Source organism: Mustelus asterias, chromosome 7, assembly GCF_964213995.1.
Source record: "Mustelus asterias chromosome 7, sMusAst1.hap1.1, whole genome shotgun sequence".
NCBI classification, from domain to species: Eukaryota; Metazoa; Chordata; class Chondrichthyes; order Carcharhiniformes; family Triakidae; genus Mustelus; species Mustelus asterias.
Genome location: NC_135807.1, coordinates 7,826,646 through 7,850,808, shown reverse-complemented (window position 1 = coordinate 7,850,808; position 24,163 = coordinate 7,826,646). Strand labels below are relative to the sequence as shown.

The 24,163-nt window shown below is 45.0% G+C and overlaps 1 protein-coding gene across 2 annotated transcripts in view; it reads left to right on the top strand.

Annotated features, from left to right (window-relative positions):
- Positions 1-24,163, top strand: part of trappc8 (trafficking protein particle complex subunit 8) — a 170,873-nt gene that overhangs the window by 27,912 nt on the left and 118,798 nt on the right. For both annotated transcript variants that reach the window (XM_078215640.1, XM_078215641.1), the window contains one exon: positions 17,988-18,077. In XM_078215640.1, the coding sequence (XP_078071766.1) occupies positions 17,988-18,077 (90 nt within the window). The remainder of the gene's footprint in view (positions 1-17,987; positions 18,078-24,163) is intronic.

The window sequence follows — 24,163 nt, the reverse complement described above, 5'->3', positions numbered from 1 at the left end:
TAATGCCTCCACAATCTCTTCAGCTATCTGCTTCCGAAATCCGTTGCTTTTTTAATTGTCCTCTGGTTTTTAAAGGCTTCCCACTAACCTTTGCCACATAGTATGCTTTTTCCTTTGCTCTTATGCTGTCCCTGACTTCCCTCGTCAGCCGAGGTTGCCTTGTCCTCCCCTTGGTATGCTGCTTGGGATGAAATTCTACTGTCTCCCAAACCACTCCCAGAAACTCCTGCCATTGCTGCTCCACCGTCATTCCTGCTGGGCTCCTCTTCCAGTCAACTCTGGCCAGCTCCTCCCTCATGTCTCTGTAGTTGCCTTTACTCAACTGCAATACCGTTTACATCTGATTCCAGCTTCTCCACCTCAAACTGCAGGGTGAATTCTATCCTATTTGGAGGTGACTGTCTCTAAAAGGGTTTCTTCACCATAAGCTCCCATCAAGCCTGCCTCATTACACGTCATCAAATCCAGAATTGCTTGTTCCCTCGTGGGCTACAAAAAGCCATCTCATCGACATTCCACAAATTCTTTTCTTGGATCCACTTCCCAGTCCACCTGACTATTGAAGCCCCCCCCCATGATCACAGTAATGTTGCCTTTCTTACACGCCTTTTCTATATCCTGGTGTATTTTGTGCCTCATATCCTGAATATTGCTTGGTAGCCTGTACATAACTCCCATCAGGATCTTTTTACCTTTTGCAGTTCCTCAACTCTATCCACACAGATTCTGCATCTGATCCTATATCACGTCTTGCTATTGCTTTAATTTCATTTACTAATAAGGCAACCCCACCCCCCTCTGCTTACCTGCCTGTTTTTTTGATAGGATGTGTACCCTTGGATATTTAGCTCCCAGCCCTGATCCCCTTGCAGCCATGTCTGTGATGCTCACAACATCATACCCAATTTCACTCTGCGCCACCAGTACATTTACCTTATTTTGTATACCGCACTCATTCATTGGGAGGTGCTATATGAATGCACAATGTTGTAATGTTTGGGGAAGATGGTGGCATACGGGTAATGTCACTGGACTAGTAATCCAAAAACCCAGATGAATGCTCTAGGTAGCTGATAGAGTTTAAATTCAATTGATAAAATCTGAAACTGAAAACTATCGACAGTGACTATGAAATGGTCGTGAATCGTCATGGCACTTGGTGCACTGGGAATATTAAATGGGGCCATTATTCACAATCAGTGAGATGTCTGTGTATGAGGTGCATTTTTTAAAAAATGTTGAGCGTTTTACATAAGGCACACCAAATACCCAACGTTTAGTACAGTAGAGAGTGATTATTATTTCACATACAGAAAAGACCAAATGCCAAACAAATGATTCAGATTATCATTTGTTTTAGCCGGTGTCTCCATTCGTATGGATCATGAAAGGATACCAGAAAAAAAGAGGGATCACCATGGCAGCACGGTGGTACAGTGGTTAGCACTGCTGCCTCGCAGTTCCGCGGACCCTGGTTCAATTCTGGCCTTGGGTCACTGTCTGTGTGGAGTCTGCACATTTGCCCCTTGTCTGTGTGCGTTTCCTCCCACAGTCCAAAGATGTGTGGGCTAGGTTGATTGGCCATGCTAAATTAACCCTAGTGTCAGGGGGATTAGTCGGGTACATATAAGGGGTTATGGGAATAGGGTCTGGGTGAGATTGTGGTCGGTGCAGACTTGATGGGGCAAATGGCCTCCTTCTGCACTGTAGGGATTCTATGCACATGATCCTATGGTGCACACCACCTCCACAGCATAACAAAGACAGAGATCCACACTATACAGAATCCATTATGGGGTAAAATACAACCAATTTGGACCCTAACTCAGCATCCTGAGACCTCCAAGCAATGGAAGGATATTCCGGAGAAAGGGGAACGTTGGGACACTGCCATTGGCCCAAGGCCTGTTGTGGCAGCGCATATTCTCATATACAGGAGCCAGTAAGCTAAAGATTCTTGCACCGCGCCAGTAGATACCAGACTTGGTCGAGCAGTGTATCCTTTCGTTAAAAGGATATCAGGAACAGAACAGCATGACCTGGTTAGCAGACAGGAAGCAAAGAGTTGGAATAAATGGTCTTTTTCAGATTGGCAGACAGTGATTAGTGGGTTACTGCAGGGATCTGTGTTCGGACCCCAACTGTTCACAGTAAATCTATTATCTCTAAATTTGCAGATGATACAAAGTTGGGTGGGAGGGTGAGCTGTGAAGAGGATGTAGAGATATTTCAACGTGATTTTGTCAGGCTTAGTGGACATTTACATGGCAGATGCAGTATGATGTGGATAAATGAGGTTCTCCACTTTGGCAGCAAAAATAGGAAGTAATTATTATTTGGGTGTAAATTGAGAGGTGGATACTTGAGATTGTGGTGTCCTCAGTTGCTGAAAGTAAGCGTGCAGGCAGTAAAGGCAAATGATGCCTGCATTGTCCTTCATAGCGAGAGGATTTGAGTATAGGAATAGGGATGTTTTACTGCAATTGTATAGGGTGTTGGTGAGGCCACACCTGAAGCAGTGTGTACAGTTTTACTGTCCTTATCTGAGGAAAGTTATTCTTGCTATAGTGAGTACATGATGTGGAGATGCCGGCGTTGGACTGGGGTAAGCACAGCAAGAAGTCTCTCAACACCAGGTTAAAGTCCAAGAGGTTTATTTGGTATTTGCTACCAAATAAACCTGTTGGACTTTAACCTGGTGATGAGACTTCTTACTGTGCTTACCCCAGTCCAACGCCGGCATCTCCAATGGTATTTGCTACCAAATAAACCTGTTGGACTTTAACCTGGTGTTGTGAGACTTCTTGTAGTGAGTACAGCCAAGGTTTGCCAGGCTGATTCCTGGGATGGCAGGACTGATATGAGGGGAGGTTGGTTAGGATTATAGTTATTGGACTTCAGATAGGGTAGATTCAAAAAAAAAATGTTCCCGATGATGGGATGTACAGAATTAGGGGGTCATAGTTGAGGATAAAAGGTAAATCTTTTAGGACTGAAGTGAGGAGAAATTTCTTCATCCAGAGAGTGGTGAATCTGTGGAATTCACGACCACAAAATAGTTGAGGCCAAAACATTGAGATTTCAAGAAGATGTAGCTCTTGGCTAAAAGGATGAAATGATGTGGTGGTGGGTGGGGGAGGGGGCAGGATCTGGGTATTGTATTTGATCATCAGCCATGACAATGAATGGGTGGAGCAGACCCGAGGGGGCCAAATGGCCTACTTTCTATTTTCTGTGTTTCTATGTATAACCTCAAGAAAGAGGATACCCTGCCCAGGTGCCTGTTCGGGTACACTGAGAATTTAGCATGGCCAAAGCACCTAACCAGCACGTCGTTGGACTGTGGGAGGAAACCACACACGCACACACTCGCAGACTCGCAGACTCTGCAGACTCTGCAGAGACCCAAGCTGGGAATCGAACCCAGTCCCTGGTGCTGTGAGGCAGCAGTGATAACCATTGTGCCACCGTGCCATCAGAATATTGCTCGGATGTCCCTATACAAGACCAATTGGAGGGTGACCAATTCTCCCATACAGCCTAATCTCCAATCAAAAGCTCCAACAACGCTGAACCAAAGCACTTAGACTCTCATTGAACCCTGCAGCCAACAGGATACTATATCCCCAGAGGAACCGAGTCTCAAGGAGAGTGGTCCAGAAGTCCCAAAAAGGGGCATCTCGGGGGAGGGTGACCTGCTCCCCCTGCTTAAAAAACCCTCCACCTGACCCATATAAACACAGTTACTACTGTCCAACTCAAATCGAGCTAAACCAGGATCAATGACCCACTAGAATAAGGGCCAAGGATACTTGCATCATTCTTGTACATTGAACAAAGCAGGCTGCTCCCACTCATGGCACCCTGGAGATGCCACTTAGGCCCACCAGTAACATGAGGTGCATTTCTAATGCTCAACCTTGAGTTTCTAACCACACAGATCAACTGATTTCAACCTGGGTACTTCTGTATTCTGTTGCTTAGCAAACAGCAGATTGATTCTTGCATGTTTCCGTAGATTAAAAAGTATTATATAGAGACTAATTATTGGGATGGAATTACACAATGTACAGTTGTATTAACATTGTGGAGTTTGTGCACTTCGGATCCAGTGAAGTAAATATTCTGTTATGATGTCAAAAACTAGTTAACCTGGTGTTTGTGCTTCCAGATTCTGATCTTGAGCTCAGTGTATGACAGAGTCTCTGTCATTTCATAGTGTGAGGTTTCTTAGGGTTTTATTCCTTCAGTTTTGAGTTGCTTTTGGGTACATGACATACAATCCTTGACTTCAAGGAGAAAAACGCAGGCTTGTATCTGACCTTGTGGACCGCTCCCACTTGTTAGAAAGCTTATTTTCAGCAATCTATGGTGTCCTTGTGTATTTTTAAATGTTGTTTCCTCTTGCCTGTTGAGTGGGGGTCAGTCATTGGAGAACACCAGCTCCTCAATACTGATTAATTGTTAAATCCACACGAGCAATGTTACATTGTGCAGAGCATAATAACTGGACATTTTGTTCATCCTATGAATTTGTTCTCCAGGAATTTCTATTCTTATAAATGGCAGCATTCCAATAATCCTTGGAACATATTATATTTTTAAAATGTAGCCATGTGGTGGGGAAAAGCACTCTGACTATCTCTTATCCTGTTTTACCCTTAAACCAAGGAGCAATTGGCATTATTTAATTGCTTTCCTAATTTGGTGTAAAATTGACTGCCTCAATTTCACTGATACAGAATGATAATTGGAGCATACCAAATGAGAGGCAACAGGATTGGTAACATTTAAATTTTTCCTTCCTTGTTAATAAGCTGTGATGTGTCAGGAATCGGGAGTATCGGATTTCTGCTCCTCTCCCTACAGTTCAGAGAAGGTTTACTCAACTCATCCTGGGTTGAGGGGCTTATCCTATGAAGGAAGGTTGAACAGGTTGGGGCAATACCCATTGGAGTTTAGAAGAATGAGAGGTGATATTGAAACATAAAGTAGCCTCAGGATCTTACAGGGTAGATACCGGAAGGATGTTTCCACTTGTGGGAGAGACTAGAACCGAGGACGCAGTTTAAGTGCAAGGTCTACTGTTGAAGACTGAGTTGAGTTGAAATTCTTTCTCGTGAGGGTTGTTGCTGAAAGCCCTATTTTTGTGTTGTAATTGTATATGGAAAGTTGCTATTGCCTGCATTTTGAGACTAATGCTATAATACTTGCATAATGGGTTTGCATTCATGTGTACAATTGCAGTTTTCACCTTTTTTAAATGTGCAAAGTTTATAATTTTGGGATTGTAGGACCTCACTGTAAGGTCCCTTGCACATTGAAATGCACAATATGCATTTTTATTCCTCTGGGAACTTTGTTTCTTTAGAGTTTTACAGCACAAAAAAGAAGCTCTTCAGCCCATTGTTTCTACACCAGCCATCAAGCACCTATCTTTTTTCAAATCCCATTATCCGCCACTTGGTCTGCAGCCTTATACGTATGGAACCTGTGATGTGGTTAGGAAAAAACATTAAAAGGCTCGTTCATGATTTGAACCCGGGACCCTCCTCAAACTCTGAAACCCCCAAAGCAAGAATCATACCCCTTGACCAACAAGCTACTGGCTTCTGTTTCATTAAGTTCAAGATAACTGTATAGAGAGAAACAAGGAGATAAGTTTTAACTTCCAAACTCCCTGCGCTTTCTGTTTTTATTCCGTTTTAGAGTGTGGACATTGTCGAGGCCAGCAGTTTATGTCCAGCCCTAATTACCTTTGAGAAGTTGGTGCTGAACTGCCTTGTTGAACCACTGCAGTAGGCACACCCATGGTGTTGGGGAAGGAGTTCCAGGATTTTGACCCAACGACAGTAAAGGAACGGCAATATATTTCCAAATCAGGATGGTGTGTGACTTAGAGGAATTTCCAGGTGGTGGTATTCCCATGTGATTGCTGTTCTTGTCTTTCTAGATGGTTGCGCTCGCTGGTTTGAAAGGTGCTAAGGAGCCTTGGTGAATTGCTGCAGTGCATCTTGTAGATGGTTGCCACTGCATTGGTGGTGCAGGGAGTGAATGTTTGTGGAAGGGGTGCTAATCAAGTGGGCTATTTTGTCTTGGATAGTGTTGAGCTTCTTGCATATTAGGGCTGTACTCATCCAGGCAAGTGTAACTATGACTTTCCGAACTTGTGCTTTGAACAGGCTTTGGGGAGTCGGGTTAAGTTGCTTGCTGCAGGATTTCTAACCTCTGACCAGCTCTTGAAACCACAGGATTTATATAGCTGGTTCAGTTTCAGGCCAATGGTAACCTCCAGGAGGGTGTTAGTGGGGGATTTAGTGAACAAAGAACAATACAGCACAGGAACAGGCCCTTCGGCCCTCCAAGCCCGTGCCGCTCCCTGGTCCAAACTAGACCATTCTTTTGTATCCCTCCATTCCCACTCCGTTCATGTGGCTATCTAGATAAGTCTTAAACGTTCCCAGTGTGTCCGCCTCCACCACCTTCCCTGGCAGCGCATTCCAGGCCCCCACCACCCTCTGTAAAATATGTCCTTCTGATATCTGTGTTTTAAACCGCCCCCCCCCCCCCCCCCCCCCCGAATCTATGACCCCTCGTGAACGTCATCACCGACCTGGGGAAAAGCTTCCCACCGTTCACCCTATCTATGCCTTTCATAATTTTATACACCTCTATTAAGTCTCCCCTCATCCTCCGTCTTTCCAGGGAGAACAACCCCAGTTTACCCAATCTCTCCTCATAACTAAACCCCTCCATACCAGGCAACATCCTGGTAAACCTTTTCTGTACTCTCTCCAAAGCCTCCACGTCCTTCTGGTAGTGTGGCGACCAGAACTGGACGCAGTATTCCAAATGCGGCCGGACCAACGTTCTATACATCTGCAACATCAGACCCCAACTTTTATACTCTATGCCCCGTCCTATAAAGGCAAGCATGCCATATGCCTTCTTCACCACCTTCTCCACCTGTGACGTCACCTTCAAGGATCTGTGGACTTGCACACCCAGGTCCCTCTGCGTATCTACACCCTTTATGGTTCTGCCATTTATCATATAGCTCCTCCCTACATTAGTTCTACCAAAATGCATCACTTCGCATTTTGGTAATGCTATTGAATGTCAAGGCGTGATGGTTAGATTCTTTCTTGTTGGAGATGGCTATGACTTAGCGTTTGCTTGGTGCGAATGTACAGAGACTCGTTAACGGTCAAGTGTAGTCTGGGGGCAAATTAGTTTGCAAGGTTTCAGAAGTAGCGCATCGTTCTAACCCAACCTAATATGATGCAATAGTTCAGTTGCGATGGGTGAGATTTTTTTGTTCTTCGGATGTCTGTGTCGCTGGCCGGGCCAGCGTTTATGGCCCTTGAACTGAGTGGATTGCTAGGCCGTGTCAAAGGGTAGTTAAGAGTCCAGCATGTCGCTGTGGGTCCGGGGTGTCACAGGCCAGGCCAGACCAGGTAAGGAAGGCAAATTTCCCTCCTTTTAAAGGATATGAGTGAACCAGATGGGTATCTTACAGCAATCAATGAAGGATTACTACTCCAGTAACATTACCATTATACCATCTCCCCAAGCTCTGTCTATTGAGATTTGATACTGAACCTTGGCAGTAAAAACAGGATTAATGCCCAATTCATAACGTGGAGCTATTTATAAAACATTTACGCACATGCAGGATTTTACCCTTGTTGCAGAAACTGTACCCTTTTTAAAATAAAAAAAATATTGTTTCACAATAACCACAAATGAGGAAGGGGAAGGTAAAGCTGACTATATAATCTCATATTTTTCAAGCATTGAATTCCTACGTTTCTGTTTAGAAACGATCTGGTTCATCAAACTAATTTTGATTGTGTAATGTTAGCGGGACTACAGTACGTAACTGACCAATGACCACTTAGGGTTAGTAATGCCAGAAGAGTTGAATGCATCTAATACTGTTAACGCTTAGGAACAGTTCCTGCAGTAAACCAGGTCCCCCCTCGAGGATTGTGAAAAGGATACCATAGAGCTGTTGTGCAATGTTTAAACTGTTTACAACATGTTATGAAGCAGCATGTTTGTTCCATTGATGTAGAAGTCCCCAAGCTGGGGGTGAAGGGGGTTAGGGGCAGGGGAAGATGTTTGCACTGTCAGGTTTTCGGGGACCAAGAGAAAACAAATTTGTTGTTTGCTTTTGTTGGATTTTACCTGATCTGCAATAGGCCAGGAATCATCGTCGCATGTGTAAGCAGGATTCCTGGTGAAGTAATGCCTGCCAAAGCCGGAGCAAATCCTGAAGAATTGCCCAACTAGTGTTGTAATGCTAAAGTTAACTCCTTCCATATCCGACTCCCCCCAGCCACTTCACAAAGATTTCCAAAGAAGTGCTGGAAGTTTAACTGGGTCAGGCTTTATTTTCAAATCTTGGGAAGATACTAGTGCCAAGATAACCAAGTTAGTTGCGCGAGTACAAAAAAATTCAAACTTAATGGGAGCAAGTGGGGATTTGCCATTTAAAAACAAAACTTGGTTAGAAGTCAAGTACAGAGGAGGTGATGGCCGAGTATTATCGTTAGACTATTGATCTAGAAACTCAGCTAATGTTCTGGGGACCCGAGTTCGAATCCTGCCAGATGATGGAATTTGAATTCAATAAAAAAAAATCTGCAATTAAGCATCTAGTGATGACCATGAAAATAGATAGTTTTCTGATCGATAAGGGAATTAGGGGATATGGGGAGCAGGCGGGTAAGTGGAACTGATTCGCTTCAGATCAGCCATGATCTTGTTGAATGGCGGGGCAGGCTCGAAGGGCCAGATGGCCTACTCCTGCTTCTATTTCTTATGTTCTTAAACCATTATCGGAAAAACCCATCTGGTTCATTAATGTCCTTTTTAGGAAAGGAAATCTGCCGTCCTTACCTGGTCTGGCCTACATGTGATTCCAGATCCACAGCAATGTGGTTGACTCTCAACTGTTGTCTGAAATGGCCTAGCAAGCCACTCCATTTCAATCGCTAGTCTCAACAAAGGTATAACTGGATGGATCACCTCGTACTTATCTAGGCACCGAAAAAGACAATGGCAAAACAAACAGCCCTGTTGATCCTGCAAAGTCCTCCTTATTAACATCTGGGCGCTAGTGCCAAAATTGGGAGAGCTGTCTCACAGACCAGTCAAGCAACAGCCTGACATAGTCATTCTCACAGAATCATACCTTACAGACACCACCATTACCAACCCTGGATATGTCCTGTCCCACCAGCAGGACCGATCCAACAGAGGTGGCAGCACAGTGGTAAACAGTCGGAGGGAGTTGCCCTGGAATTCCTCAACATCGACTCCGGTCCCCAGAAGTCTCATGGCTTCAGGTGAAACATGGGCAAGTAAACCTCTTACTGGTTACCATGTACCATCCTCCTTCAGTTGATGAATCAGTACTCCATGTTGAATAACATTTGGAGGAAGCACTGAGGGTGGCAAGGGTGCAAAATATACTCTGGGTGGGGGATTTCAATGTCCACCGAGTGGCTCGGTGGCAGCAGCACTACAGATCAAGCTGTTCAGGTCCTAAAGGACTGCTAGACTGGGTCTGCAGCAGGTGGTGAAGGAATCAACAAGAGGAAAAACGTACTTGACCTCATCCTTACCAATCTGCCAGCTGCAGATACATCTGTCCATGATAGTATCTGTAAGAGTGACCACCGCACAGTCCTTGTGGAGACGAAGTCCTGCCTTAACATTGAGAATAACCTCCATCGTGTTTGGCACTATCACTATACTAAATGGGACAGACTTCGAACAGATCTATCAACTCCAGACGGGGCATCCATGAGGCACTGTGGGCTGGAACTGTATTCCAGCACAATCTGCAACCGCATGGCCTGGCATATCCCCCACTTAACCATTACTATCAGACCAGGGGATCAACCCTGGTTCAATGGAGAGTGAAGGGGGACCAGACATACCTAAAAATGAGGCGTCAACCTGATGAAGCTACCAAACAGGACTACTTGCATGCCAATCAGCAAGTGATAAAGCTAATGGTCCCACAACCAACCGATCAGATCTGACTTCTGCAGTCCTGCTGCACCCAGTCCTGAATGGTGGTGGACAATTAAACAACTCACTGGGGGAAGAGGCTCCACAAATATCCCCATCCTCAGTGACGGCGGAGCCCAGCACATCAGTGCAAAAGATAAGGCTGAAGCATTCGCAGCAATCTTCAGCCAGAAATGCCAAGTGGATGATCCATCTTGGCCGCCTCTAGTGGCCCCCAGCATCTCAGATGCCAGTCTCCAGCCAATTTGATTCACTCCATTTGGTATCAAGAAACAGTTGGAGGCACTGGATACTGCAAAGGCAATGGGCCCTGATAACATTCCGGCAATAGTACTGAAGACTTGTGCTGTAGAACTTGCCATTCCCAAGCCAAGCTCTTCCAGTACCGTTACAACACTGGCATCTACCTGGCAATCATAGAATCCCTACAGTACAGAATGAGGCCCTTTGGCCCTTCAAAGAGAACAAAGAGAACAAAGAACAAAGAACAATACAGCACAGGAACAGGCCCTTCGGCCCTCCAAGCCCGCACCGGTCCAGGATTGAATCCTGAATCCAGGATCCCCGCCCAATTTTCCAGCCTATCTACATACCAATATCCTATCCACCGAGCTATCCCTCACAGCTATGATGCTTTGTTCATTACAACCTATTAACTCACCCCCACCCCCCTATTCCAGACCATGTGATCCCCAGGGAGAGGCGAAAACCCAGAGTGAAAAACCCCAGGGCCAATATGGGGGAAAAAAAATCTGGGAAATTCCTCTCCGACCCCCTGAGGCGATCGAAACGAGTCCAGGAGATCACAATGGCCCTGATCGGAAAATGCTTCCCAACCCTAGTCATTTCCACTTCCATGAACACCATATGAATTCCCTGCCCCCGAGACAGGTTCCCAACTATCCGCAGTCTATCTTCGAGCTTGTACCGACCACAATCCTGTCCATGCCCTATTCTGGTAACCCCACACATTAACCCTGCTAATCTTCCTGACACTCGGGTCAATTTAGCATGGCCAATCAACCTAACCAGCACATCTTTGGCAATATGGAAAATTGCCCATGTATGTCCTGTACACACAGCAGGACAAATCCAACCTGGCCAATTACTGCCCAATCAGTCTACTCTCGATCATCAGTAAAGTGATTATCAACAGTGCTATCAAGCAGAACCTGCTTGGTGATGCCCAATTTGGGTTTTGCTAGGGTCACTGAGCACCTAACCATGAATGAAAAAAAACCTGAAGGATAGTATTAATGTCATGTTGTGTATAATTTGAGACTGATAGTTGGTGTTTATAAATTGCGAAGGAGCATTTTTGGGAGCTTAAAGTAGAAGATGTTGATCTCAGGAAGTAAAACCACTTTAAAAGAAAAAGGAAAGTATATTTTCCACTTTAATTTGGATTTATTCTGGTGAAAATACTCTATCTCTGTCTAAAGGTCAGGACAGCATGAGAACAAGCAACTTGCATATCGGTAGAACAGCAAACCTCCTGCACTCAGAAGTGAACCATGCTATGTTTTCAAATGATATGATGGGTGAAGGTAATGGAAGTGTGGAGTAGTCTTCTTAGGTGTCCCTCAGGATCGAGGATGACTTGCTTCCCCTCTGGCTTGATGCATTGAGTGGCTCGTAAATCCAATGTCGACTCTTCCACATGTGGGGCAGATGGTGCTTGAAGAGTTGGGTAGATGGTTTGGAGGTTTGTGCTGTCAGTGCGATACCTAGCTTTACCTCGACACTTTCCTGACAGTCTCCATGTGTTCAGTGTCTTCCTGGATGAATCTTCTCCATTTTGGATGATCGCAAGCCACAGCTTCCCATGAGTTGATGGAAATATTGGTCCTCTTTTTGGGGACACTTTAAAGACATCCCACAGAATTTCTACTGTCCTCGGACTCTCGCGCTGTGACTGAGTTACAAGTAGAAGCCTCTGCCTGTGTTCTTGAGGCAAACTCTACTGTCCCGTACCAAATAGTAATAAATTCAGAGAATCTCATGATTGATGGAAGACTTGCAATTGCCAGCATTTTTATTTGTTCATGGGATGTGGGTGTCGCTGACTTCATCAGCATTTATTGCCCATCCATAATTGTCCATTGAGAAGGTGGTGGTGGTGAGCTGCCTTCCTGAAGCACTGCAGCCCATTTGGTGTTGGTGCAACCACAGTGCTTTTAGGGAGGATTTTGACCCAGGGACAGTGAAAGAATGGTATCTTTTCAAGTCAGGGTGGTGTGTGGCTTGGAGGGGACTTGCTGGTGGTGGTGCTCCCATGTATTTGATGCCCTTGGTCGGAATGGCATCAATGTTATGTGGATGGGAAGTGCTGAGCAGCTAATATTGCTGTCTGACACCTGGAATTGCTGACATGACAGAACATCCAGAAGTGGTGAGGCGAAACCTCTGTGCCCTCATTATTTCATAGTGAGATAGAGAGATAATAATGAGATGAGTTGATGCAGTGAATGAGAACCAGCACTAGTTCTCATTCACTGCATCAACTCATCTCCGACCCCACAGCATTTCTGATTTTACATTTTCTTTCTCCGCAAGAGCGACTATTGGGGGAATTGCTCAAAATTTCAGGGTGGTAGGAGTCTGGAACACTCTGCCTGAAAGGGTGGTGGAGGCAGAGACCCTCATAACAACATGTAAGAAGTATTTAAATGTGCAGTTGCGAGGCATACAAAACTGTGTGCTGGAAAATGAGATTAGAATAGTTAAGTGGTTGTTTTTGACTGCAGACGCGATGGGCTGAAGACCCCTATGATTCTATGATCTATATATATGAGAAATAGAAACATTTAATAGAACGGTCAGTGAATTTTTAAAATTCTAAATAAAATGAATTTAACAAATGGGAGCAGTGAGAATGTGGAACTCGTTACCACAAGGAGCAGTTGTGGCAAACTGTATAGATGCATTTAAGAAGTGCAAAATATGTGATACTTATCAATAGTATAGACTTTAATATAGGAGGAATGATTACAAAGTTTGCAAATGATTCAAAAATTGATTGTAGATTGCAGTGAGGTTGAGGTAGGACAGTATAGAACACTAGGTATACCACAGCTGAGACTTGCTGCTCCAGTTTTGGCCACTGCATTTCGGCAAGAAAGTGATCGCACTAGGGAGGGTATGGAGACAATGACTAAGTTGCCAGAACTTGAAATCTTATAAGGAAATATTGGAGGCAGGGGTTATCATTTTTGGAACAGAGGAGGCTAAAGAGAGAATTCGGGTGTCTATTGGGGGTGGCACAGTGGTTAGCACTGCTGCCTCACAGCGCCAGGGATCCAGGTTCGATTCCCGGCTTGGGTCACTGTCAATGCAGAGTCTGCACGTTCTCCCCGTGTCTGCATGGGTTTCCTCCGGGTGCTCCGGTTTCCTCCCACAGTCTGAAAGACGTGCTGGTTAGGTTCATTGGCCACGCTAAATTCTGTGTACCCGAACAGGTGCCGGAGCGTGGTGACTAGGGGATTTTCACAGTAACTTCATTGCAGTGTTAATGTAAGCCTACTTGTGACACTAATAAATAAAATTTGAAAAGGTCACTTAGGTAGTGGAGAGGAGGAAAACAGTACAGACTGAGAGCTAGCAGGCAGGGTTCAGCCCGATAACTTACTGTTTGGTCAGCACAGACCAGGATGGGTAAAATCTTCTGTACTGTAAATTTCTTCAGTTTGAGCATGTGAGAAAGAAACAAATAGAAGGCTGTGCTGATAAGGTGGTGGGAAGCTTCGAGTGGAGCACAAATGGTAACATGTACTAGTTGGATCAAGTGGCCTGTTTCTATGTTGAATGTTTGGTGTTATTTCCAATACCTTTTTTGGAGGTGAAGAATGGTAGCATTATCAATATGCACCAGTTGTTGTGGTGGCACAGTGGTTAGCACTGCTGCTTCACAGCACCAGGGATCTGGGTTTGATTCCGACCATGGGTGATGGTCTGTGTCCTCCCTGCATGGGTTTCCTCCCACAGTCCAAAGATGTATAAGTTAGATGGATTGGTCATGCTAGATTGCTCCTCAGTGTCCAAAGATGTGCAAGTTAATTTTTGGGGGGGTGGGGCACATCAGATGGGTGTGGGTAAGATGCTCTTTTGGTGAGTCAGTGCAGACTCGATGGACCGAATGACTTTCCTTCTGCACTGTAGAGATTCTATGGTGCTAAAATTTGCCAAAAAAGATTCCTTGAGCAGTTGTCACACAGTGGGCTGGACTTTGCAAGTGGTGCTAATTGTGAAAGTGTCGGTGTTTGTCATCGTTCCTCCACTGAAACTGGCAACTTCAGAAGTCCACACGTGATCACGCCAAAGTCGGAAAGTGGCTGGCCATGATTCTATGCTTCTCCAGAGGTTGCGCTGTTGAGGTCTTCCCAGACTGCATTCGATGGGAAATCTGAGTTGACAGGAACTTCCACTTTCACACTGTTAATCTTGCTGTAAAGATCCCTGAAAGGTTACAGATAATTACTGCTAAACATCCTGGTTGACCATGAAAGGCTATTTTTATTTTTTGAATAACAAATTTCTCTACTGATTCCACAGTTTTAGAATATTTGTTCAGATTGATTATTTCAGCTTCCATCTAAACCCAGTCTCCAATTTATTGTACCGTCTGAAAGCTTAAATTAGAATTGAAAGATAAAAAATCTTGCTGGTTTTATTTTGCGAACACCTCAATGTGATTTGGCAGCTGATAACCCTGCTGCTGGATGCCTAGTGATCGCTTTGTCTTGGTGCCAGATTTAAACTGCAGTTGAAAGTGAAAACCATGCCCCGCTGGTCACTACAGCTTTGTCGACAGCTTTCTTTTTGATGTAATCGACAAGTGCCTCTATTTCACCACTGGTTGCATCACCCAGACCTATGTAGCTATGTTGCTGCATAGCTATATTGCTCTATGTTGCTAAGGGGTGGCACAGTGTTAGCACTGCTGCCTCTCAGCACCAGGGACCCGAGTTCGATTCCTGGCTTGGGTCACTGTGTGCGCATTCTCCCTGTGTCTGCGTGGGTTTCCTCCGGCTGCTCCGGTTTCTTCCCACAGTCCAAAGACGTGCTGGTTAGGTGCATTTGCCATGCTAAATTCTCCCTCTGTGTACCCGAACAGGCACCCGAATGTGGCAACTAGGGGATTTTCACAGTAACTTCATTGCATTCTTAATGTAAGCCTACTTGTGACTAAGAAATAAACTTTTACTTTGTCAATATTTTGTGACATAATGGACTGAAATATCACTCCCAGAAAATAAAGGATGGGGTATTCGTTTTACAGTTGCCCAAAATGGAGTTGAAATTCTCTTAAACGATGACAATGGATTGCAGGAATCTGCTTGGGTTTGAAGTTTATTTTTTGGAGGACTTTGCAGGTTTGAGAGTCAGAATGGAGTTTGATTATTGCTGGTGTCTCTGAGGAGACAATTTCCATGTCGTGGCTCCCAATTTGAAAAGAGTTCCACAAATTCTCCCAAAGAGCTGTCAAAATATGTGGCATCACCAAGTCTGTGTGAAGTTGGGTTTTCTTGACACTTTCACATCAATAATAAATTACAGAAGCTGCTCGAAAATAGCCACTGACACAGTTGGTGTTCCCAAATGCCCCGCAATTTGTTTATCACATAAGCTTATCCTACTCTGAGACAGGACTGAAGCCAGTGTGTTATTTTAAGCTCAGACTCATTCAGTGGTGGTACTGTGCCATTTTATGTTTCTTTGTGTGTTGAGCAATGGTTTTGTTAGTTGACAAAATTCCCTTCCGTGAAAAGCTGCTGTTTCTTGGAGAGTATTGCACATGGCGCATGAATCGCAGAGGGGGCGGGCGTTGTCTTTGGAGCCTCCAAAATATTTGGGAACCTTTTATATTAATGGTGTGGTTTTTTTTCTACGTTTTAATATCTGTTTGCACTGATGCCAGACTTGCCTTGTACATCTGGAGCGAAGACTTGATCTGCCTCCGGAGAAAAGCATTTTGACACTCTTCCGGTTTAATATGGATGCTGCGTGAATCCATGTGGTGTTTAAACCTAGTTCACATAGTGCTGAAAATCACCTGAGGAAATGCTGAAGGGTTGGAGATTTCGCTTCAACATTCACGGCTGGGAGAGCAGCTGCACACATGGAAAGCTCTCTTATGGGCAGGAGCATTAGAGTTTCTGCTGTGTTAAACAGGGTTTGTGTCTGCCTGGTCCCAAATGGCAGTGAGCACTCCTAAGATACAGTAGCTGCAGTATAAATATGGCTAGTGATGCGAAAAGACCAAAGTGATAAATTTTCATTGTAGCATTTTTTAAATTTGCACAGGATGAGACACCTGGGACTGCGCCAGTTCTTAATTTATTTACTCAATATCTGAACCATGTGAGACTTGATGTTCTGTGGCGTATTATGTCCTTACATCTGCAATGCCTCTTCACTGTACCCTACCTGTAGTTACAAGTCTGTGAAGATTGGATGAAAACCAACTGGGCATTGCTGAGATGCTGCACGTGGTTGAATAGCTTGTTAGCACATTGCTACTGAAGCTCACTCAGGAATAATGGAGTGGGCGACTCGTTTGACATTGCTTAGTTTCTATGGAATTGTGCCTGAAAATAGCGATCCTCGAACAATTTTTTTTTCTCTGCCCTGATTCAGTGATGCCACAATTACATTGCTTTTGAATGGACCCACCTTGCACTAAGTTGATCTTTCTCTACATCCTAGCTATGATAACACTACGTTCTGCACTCTCTATGAACGGTATGTGTTGTCTGTATAGCACACAAACAATACTTTTCACTGTGCTAATACATGTGACAAAAATAAATCCAATCACAATCCAATCTTTTAAAGTCTTGTGACTGTGAAGGTGCTGTTTTCTTGTAATCTAATTCTGTGAATCACCTTGTGAATCTTTTGCAGGTGCAGTAGTAACCAAGTAGACAAAATATTAGAATTTATTTTGCCTAGTTGAGATACAGCAGCAGTTTTCCACGTTGGTTTAGTGGGGCCTTGGAACTCTTACTGAATGTAGATTAGTTTCACTTCATGATTAGATGCAGTATTGAATCTGTGAAAATTCAAGTGTAGGTTGCTAAATTCCCTAGTTAAGGTTTTATTGACATAGCGAATTAAACTCATCTCCGAACCAAATGATGTGTCAAAAACACTTTCGTGTAGATTTTAATTAATAGGCAAAATATACAAGTGTTAACATTGTCGTTCCAGTACAGGTATCTGGCATCTACCCGGCAATGTGGAAAATTGCCCAGGTATGTCCTGTCCACAAAAAGCAGGGCAAATCCAATCCGGCCAATTACAGGCCCATCAGTTTACTGTCCATCATCAACAAAGTGATGGAAAATGCCACTGACAGTGCTACCAAGCAGCACTTACTCTTTTTGATTTGATTAAAGCCTTGGTCTGGTGCTTTACCAATTTCCTTCCCTCCTCTGTGTTGGCTCTTGAGCTGTTTCAGCTCAGTTCTGGAGTTTCTTCTCTAAACCTCTCGACATTGCTGTCCTTTAAGACACTCCCTTTGTCAGGGCTTTTGGTCACCTGTCTTAGCATCTTGCGTGGCGCAATTGAAATTTTGTCTTTGAACATTTTATGGGAAGCACGTTGGGATACTTGTGTTGTTTGCTTTAGCCACTTAGACCTCCTTCAGATGGACTTTAGAAAGGAGATTTGGGTTTGATTTCTGTTTCGTCAGTGAATTATTTAAGCTCCACTCCATGGGATTAAGACTTGGTGATTGTGAACACTTGTTTTATTATGCAAAAGGCAAGTGTCTTATTTTCATCTGTGAAGCAGTTGACGTGTTTTTGTCAGAATGTGAGTGGACTGGGCCAGTAAAGTTGAGCTAATTTCCATTATATCTCTTGGTAATTAGCCTTTTTGTCGACATATTTAATATAGTTCATTAGTATTAATCATCTTTTCTCATTTTTCTACTCTTCTAGCTACCACTCCCTGGTTTGAGGCCTACAGAGAATGCTTCTTCCAATCCATGTCTCCATCAGACCATGAGTTTCTACACCACTATTTGGCATGTATCCTTTTTTCGATTGTCAATGGATCTGCTTATTTCAGCAAGGTAAAATGTATTGTTGCCATGAATCAAGGATATTATGGGATTTTAAAGTGTGTTAATGCCTATACAAATGTGCATTTATTTGTATATAACTGAGTGTGACTAACCAAGGGGCCTCAGTGAAGAAATAAGTTAAATTCATTGTCACCTTGTACTTGCAGTGTCTTTAACTGGTAAAATGCTCTAAGGCATGTCACTCGAACATTGTCTACCAAAAATTGACACCAAGTCATCCAAGGGGATGTTTGATTAAAGCGATAGATAAGAGTTTAAGGAGAATCTCGAATCATGAAGGGTTCAGAGATAGGGGCGGCACGGTAGCACAGTGGTTAGCACTGCTGCTTCACAGCTCCAGGGTCCCGGGTTCGATTCCCGGCTCGGGTCACTGTCTGTGTGGAGTTTGCACATTCTCCTCGTGTCTGTGTGGGTTTCCTCCGGGTGCTCCGGTTTCCTCCCACAGTCCAAAGATGTGCGGGTTAGGTTGATTTGGCCAGGTTAAAAATTGCCCCTTAGAGTCCTGAGATGCGTAGGTTAGTGGGATTAGCGGGTAAATATGTGGGGGTAGGGCCTGGGTGGGATTGTGGTCGGTGCAGACTCGATGGGCCGAATGGCCTCCTTCTGCACTGTAGGGTTTCTATGATAGAATTCCAGACCTTTGGCTCGAAGCAAATGAAAGCACAGCCACCAATGGCAGAGTGATTAAAACTGGAGAAGCCAGAAGTAGAGGAGCAGAGAGGTCTTGTAGGATTGTAGAGCTAGAGGAGGTTACAGTGGTAGAGGAAGACCAGACGTGGAGCTATGAAAAGAGTGAGAATTTTAAAATCGGGGTGCTGTTAGGTCAGGAGCTAGTGTAGGTCAGGGAGCACATAAATGGCAGGTGAGCGAGGTTTTATTAACCTTAACCATCTGTACCTCTGTTCTGCCATTCACACATTCTGATCACTTAATGGACACTATTGGTGCTTCTCTCGACCTTCTTCATCATTTATATTCCCTTTGTCCTATTGCGCCCCCCCACCCCCAGCCTCATTGTATAAATCTTTTCTGATTTTCTTTGCTCTTAGCTCTGACGAAGGGTCATCCAGACTCAACATTGGCTCTATTCTCTCCCCACAGATGCTGTCAGACCTGCTGAGATTTTCCGTTTTTGTTGTGAGGTTTTGAGAGTTGAGGTAAAAGCAGCAGAGTTTTGGATGAGCAAGTTTACCGAGGGTGGAGATCAAATGCTTGGCAGTGATCAAGTCTATAGCTTTCAGCAGCGGGGTGGAGTTGTGTTAAATAGGGCAATGGGTTATGCATAAACTTAATAGGTGTTTTAGAGATTGCATTGTCTCCTTAATTCATAGAACATAGAACATAGAACATTACAGCGCAGAACAGGCCCTTCGGCCCACGATGTTGCACCGACCAGTTAAAAAAAAAAACTGTGACCCTCCAACCTAAACCAATTTCTTTTCGTCCATGAACCTATCTACGGATCTCTTAAACGCCCCCAAACTAGGCGCATTTACTACTGATGCTGGCAGGGCATTCCAATCCCTCACCACCCTCTGGGTAAAGAACCTACCCCTGACATCGGTTCTATAACTACCCCCCCTCAATTTAAAGCCATGCCCCCTCGTGCTGGATTTCTCCATCAGAGGAAAAAGGCTATCACTATCCACCCTATCTAAACCTCTAATCATCTTATATGTTTCAATAAGATCCCCTCTTAGCCGCCGCCTTTCCAGCGAAAACAATCCCAAATCCCTCAGCCTCTCCTCATAGGATCTCCCCACCATACCAGGCAACATCCTGGTAAACCTCCTCTGCACCCTCTCCAAAGCCTCCACATCCTTCCTGTAATGTGGGGACCAGAACTGCACACAGTACTCCAAGTGCGGCCGCACCAGAGTTGTGTACAGTTGCAACATAACGCTACGACTCCTAAATTCAATCCCCCTACCAATAAACGCCAAGACACCATATGCCTTCTTAACAACCTTATCTACTTGATTCCCAACTTTCAGGGATCTATGCACACATACACCTAGATCCCTCTGCTCCTCCACACTATTCAAAGTCCTCCCGTTAGCCCTATACTCAACACATCTGTTATTCCTACCAAAGTGAATTACCTCACACTTCTCCGCATTAAACTCCATCCGCCACCTCTCGGCCCAACTTTGCAACCTGTCTAAGTCTTCCTGCAAACTACGACACCCTTCCTCACTGTCTACCACACCACCGACTTTGGTGTCATCAGCAAATTTGCTAATCCACCCAACTATACCCTCATCCAGATCATTAATAAATATTACAAACAGCAGTGGCCCCAAAACAGATCCCTGAGGTACACCACTTGTAACCGCACTCCATGATGAATATTTACTATCAACCACCACCCTCTGTTTCCTATCCGCTAGCCAATTCCTGATCCAATTTCCTAGATCACCCCCAATCCCATACATCTGCATTTTCTGCAGAAGCCTACCATGGTGAACCTTATCAAACGCCTTACTAAAATCCATATATACCACGTCCACTGCCTTGCCCCCATCCACCTCCTTGGTCACTTTCTCAAAAAACTCAATAAGGTTAGTAAGGCACGACCTACCTGCCACAAAACCATGCTGACTATCACCTATCAATTCATTACTCTCCAAATAACTATAAATCCTATCCCTTATAATTTTTTCCAACATCTTGCCGACAACAGAAGTGAGACTCACCGGCCTGTCTACATACTGAGTCAAAAAACCTTCCTGCACGCTTTGAACAAAAACTGACCCCTCTAACGAGCTAGAGCTATAACAATTCCAGTCAATATTAGTCAAGTTAAAATCCCCCATAACAATTGCCCTATTACTTTCACTCCTAAGCAGGATTGACTCCGCAATCCTTTCCTCAACCTCTCTAGAACTTTTAGGAGGTCTATAAAAGACTCCCAACAGGGTGACCTCTCCTCTCCTATTTCTAATCTCCGCCCATACTACCTCAACAGATAAGTCCTCATCAAACCTCCTCTCTGACACTGTGATACAATCTCTGACCAATAATGCTACCCCTCCCCCTCTTCTACCTCCTTCCCTACTTCGACTAAAACATTTGAACCCCGGGACCTGCAGCATCCATTCCTGCCCCTGCTCTATCCATGTCTCTGAAATAGCCACAACATCGAAGTCCCAGGTACTGATCCACGCTGCAAGTTCACCCACTTTATTGCGAATACTCCTGGCATTGAAGTATACACATTTCAAACCCTGCTCCACCCCACCTCTGCAATGCCGTGCATTGCAGTCCCCATCCATGCATCCCTCACTTTCAGCCCCACTACTCAGGATCCCTCCCCCCCCCCCGAATCAGTTTAAACCTCCCTGCATGGCCTTAGCAAATTTACCCCCCAGGATATTGGTCCCCTTCTGATCAAGGTGTAGACCATCCTTCTCATAGAGGTCACACCTTCCCCAGTACGAGCCCCAATTGCTTAAGTACCTGAACCCCTCCCTCCTGCACCATCCCCTCAGCCATGAATTCAAACCTTCCCTCTCCCTATTCCTCTCTAAACTATCCCGTGGTACAGGCAAGAGTCCAGAGATAACCACTCTGTCAGTCTTGGCCTTTAGTTTCCACCCCAACTCCATAAATCCCTGCCTAATATCCCCTTCCCCTATCCTCCCTATGTCGTGTGTCCCCACATGTACAATAACTTGTGGTTTATCTCCCTCCCCCCTAAGAGTCCTGAATACCCTGTCAGACACATCCCGGACCCCAGCCCCTGGTAGGCAACACACCAACCCTGAGTCCCTACCTTTAGTTCCGACCCTCCTATCTGTCCCCTTAATTGTGGAGTCCCCAATCACAAGGCCCAGTCTTTTACAGCCCCTAACCACCTGAGCTTTCTCACTCGGCTCACCCCCAGAGATCTGCCATTACAAGAATAACTTCTATATAACGCCTTGTAGCACAATAAAATGTCCCAAGGTACTTCTTGGAAGTGTTACAAAGCAAAATTAGGCATAGCCTCCAGGTGATTTAGGGCAGGTGACCAACTGTTGCAGGACGGTCACCACATTCTTTCATTTCCTAGTCTGTGGCTGACATTCAGACCTTTCTCTCTTTATGTGAAAGTCCCAAATCTGAGATGCAGAATAAGCCTAACACAAGGAAGCATTTGAAGAGCTGCAATTCATAGTGCAGAAATGGCTAATGATAGCTCTTATACACAAGATTTGTTTGTGCTCCTTTCAAAAGTAACTTGGCCTCACTTGCAACAAATGTTAAAAATGTTTCCAGTCTTTTTTAACTATAAAGTTGCTGATATTCTCAAGTTAGGCGCACACAGCTCAGTTGGAAGGTCGAGGATTCAGGCCCTGGTCCAGTAATTTAAGTGCATAACCTAGGCTGGCAGTTTTGTGTACTTTTTACTGAGACTAGTTGGGTGTTCACCAGTTCACTGTTGGGCGAATGTAGAAGATCTTAGTTCACCTGAACAAAGAACAATACAGCACAGGAACAGGCCCTTCGGCCCTCCAAGCCCGCGCCGCTCCCCAGTCCAGGATTGAATCCTGAATCCAGGATCCCCGCCCAATTTTCCAGCCTATCTACATACCAATATCCTATCCACCGAGCTGTCCCTCACAGCTACGATGCTTTGTTCATTACAACCTATTAACTCACCCCCACCCCCCCATTCCAGACCATGTGATCTCCAGGGAGAGGCGAAAACCCAGAGTGAAAAACCCCAGGGCCAATATGGGGAAAAAAAATCTGGGAAATTCCTCTCCGACCCCCTGAGGCGATCGAAACGAGTCCAGGAGATCACAATGGCCCTGATCGGAAAATGCTTCCCAACCCTAGTCATTTCCACTTCCACGAACACCATATGAATTCCCTGCCCCCGAGACAGGTTCCCAACTATCCGCAGTCTCGCTCTGTACTGGCACCAGCAAGATGATCATAGAATGAAGCCTTGAAACGAGAAACGAGGAACAATTAGCCCGCGCCGCTCCCTGGTCCAAACTAGACCACTCTTTTGTATCCCTCCATTCCCACTCCGTTCATATAGCTGTCTCGATAAGTCTTAAACGTTCCCAGTGTGTCCGCCTCCACCACCTTGCCCGGCAACACATTCCAGGCCCCCACGACCCTCTGTGTGAAATATGTCCTTCTGATATCTGTGTTAAACCTCCCCCCCCTTCACCTTGAACCTATGACCCCTCGTGAACGTCACCACCGACCCGGGGAAAAGCTTCCCACCGTTCACCCTATCTATGCCTTTCATAATTTTATACACCTCTATTAAGTCTCCCCTCATCCTCCGTCTTTCCAAGGAGAACAACCCCAGTTTCCCCAATCTCTCCTCATAACCAAGCCCCTCCATACCAGGCAACATCCTGGTAAACCTCCTCTGTACTCTCTCCAAAGCCTCCACGTCCTTCTGGTAGTGTGGCGACCAGAACTGGACGCAGTATTCCAAATGCGGCCGAACCAACGTTCTATACATCTGCAACATCAGACCCCAACTCTTATACTCTATGCCCCGTCCTATAAAGGCAAGCATGCCATATGCCTTCTTCACCACCTTCTCCACCTGTGACGTCACCTTGAAAGATCTGTGGACTTGCACACCCAGGTCCCTCTGCGTCTCTACACCCTTTATGGTTCTTCCATTTATCGTGTAGCTCCTCCCTACATTATTCCCACCAAAATGCATCACTTCGCATTTATCAGGATTGAACTCCATCTGCCATTTCCTTGCCCAAATTTCCAGCCTATCTATATCCTTCTGTAGCCTCTGACAATGTTCCTCACTATCTGCAAGTCCTGCCAGTTTTGTGTCGTCCGCAAACTTACTGATCACCCCAGTTACTCCTTCTTCCAGATCATTTATATAAATCACAAACAGCAGAGGTCCCAATACAGAGCCCTGCGGTACACCACTAGTCACAGGCCTCCAGCCGGAAAAAGACCCTTCCACTACCACCCTCTGTCTTCCAGTTCTCCACCCATCTAGCCACCTCCCCCTTTATCCCATGGGATCCAACCTTTTTCACTAGCCTACCA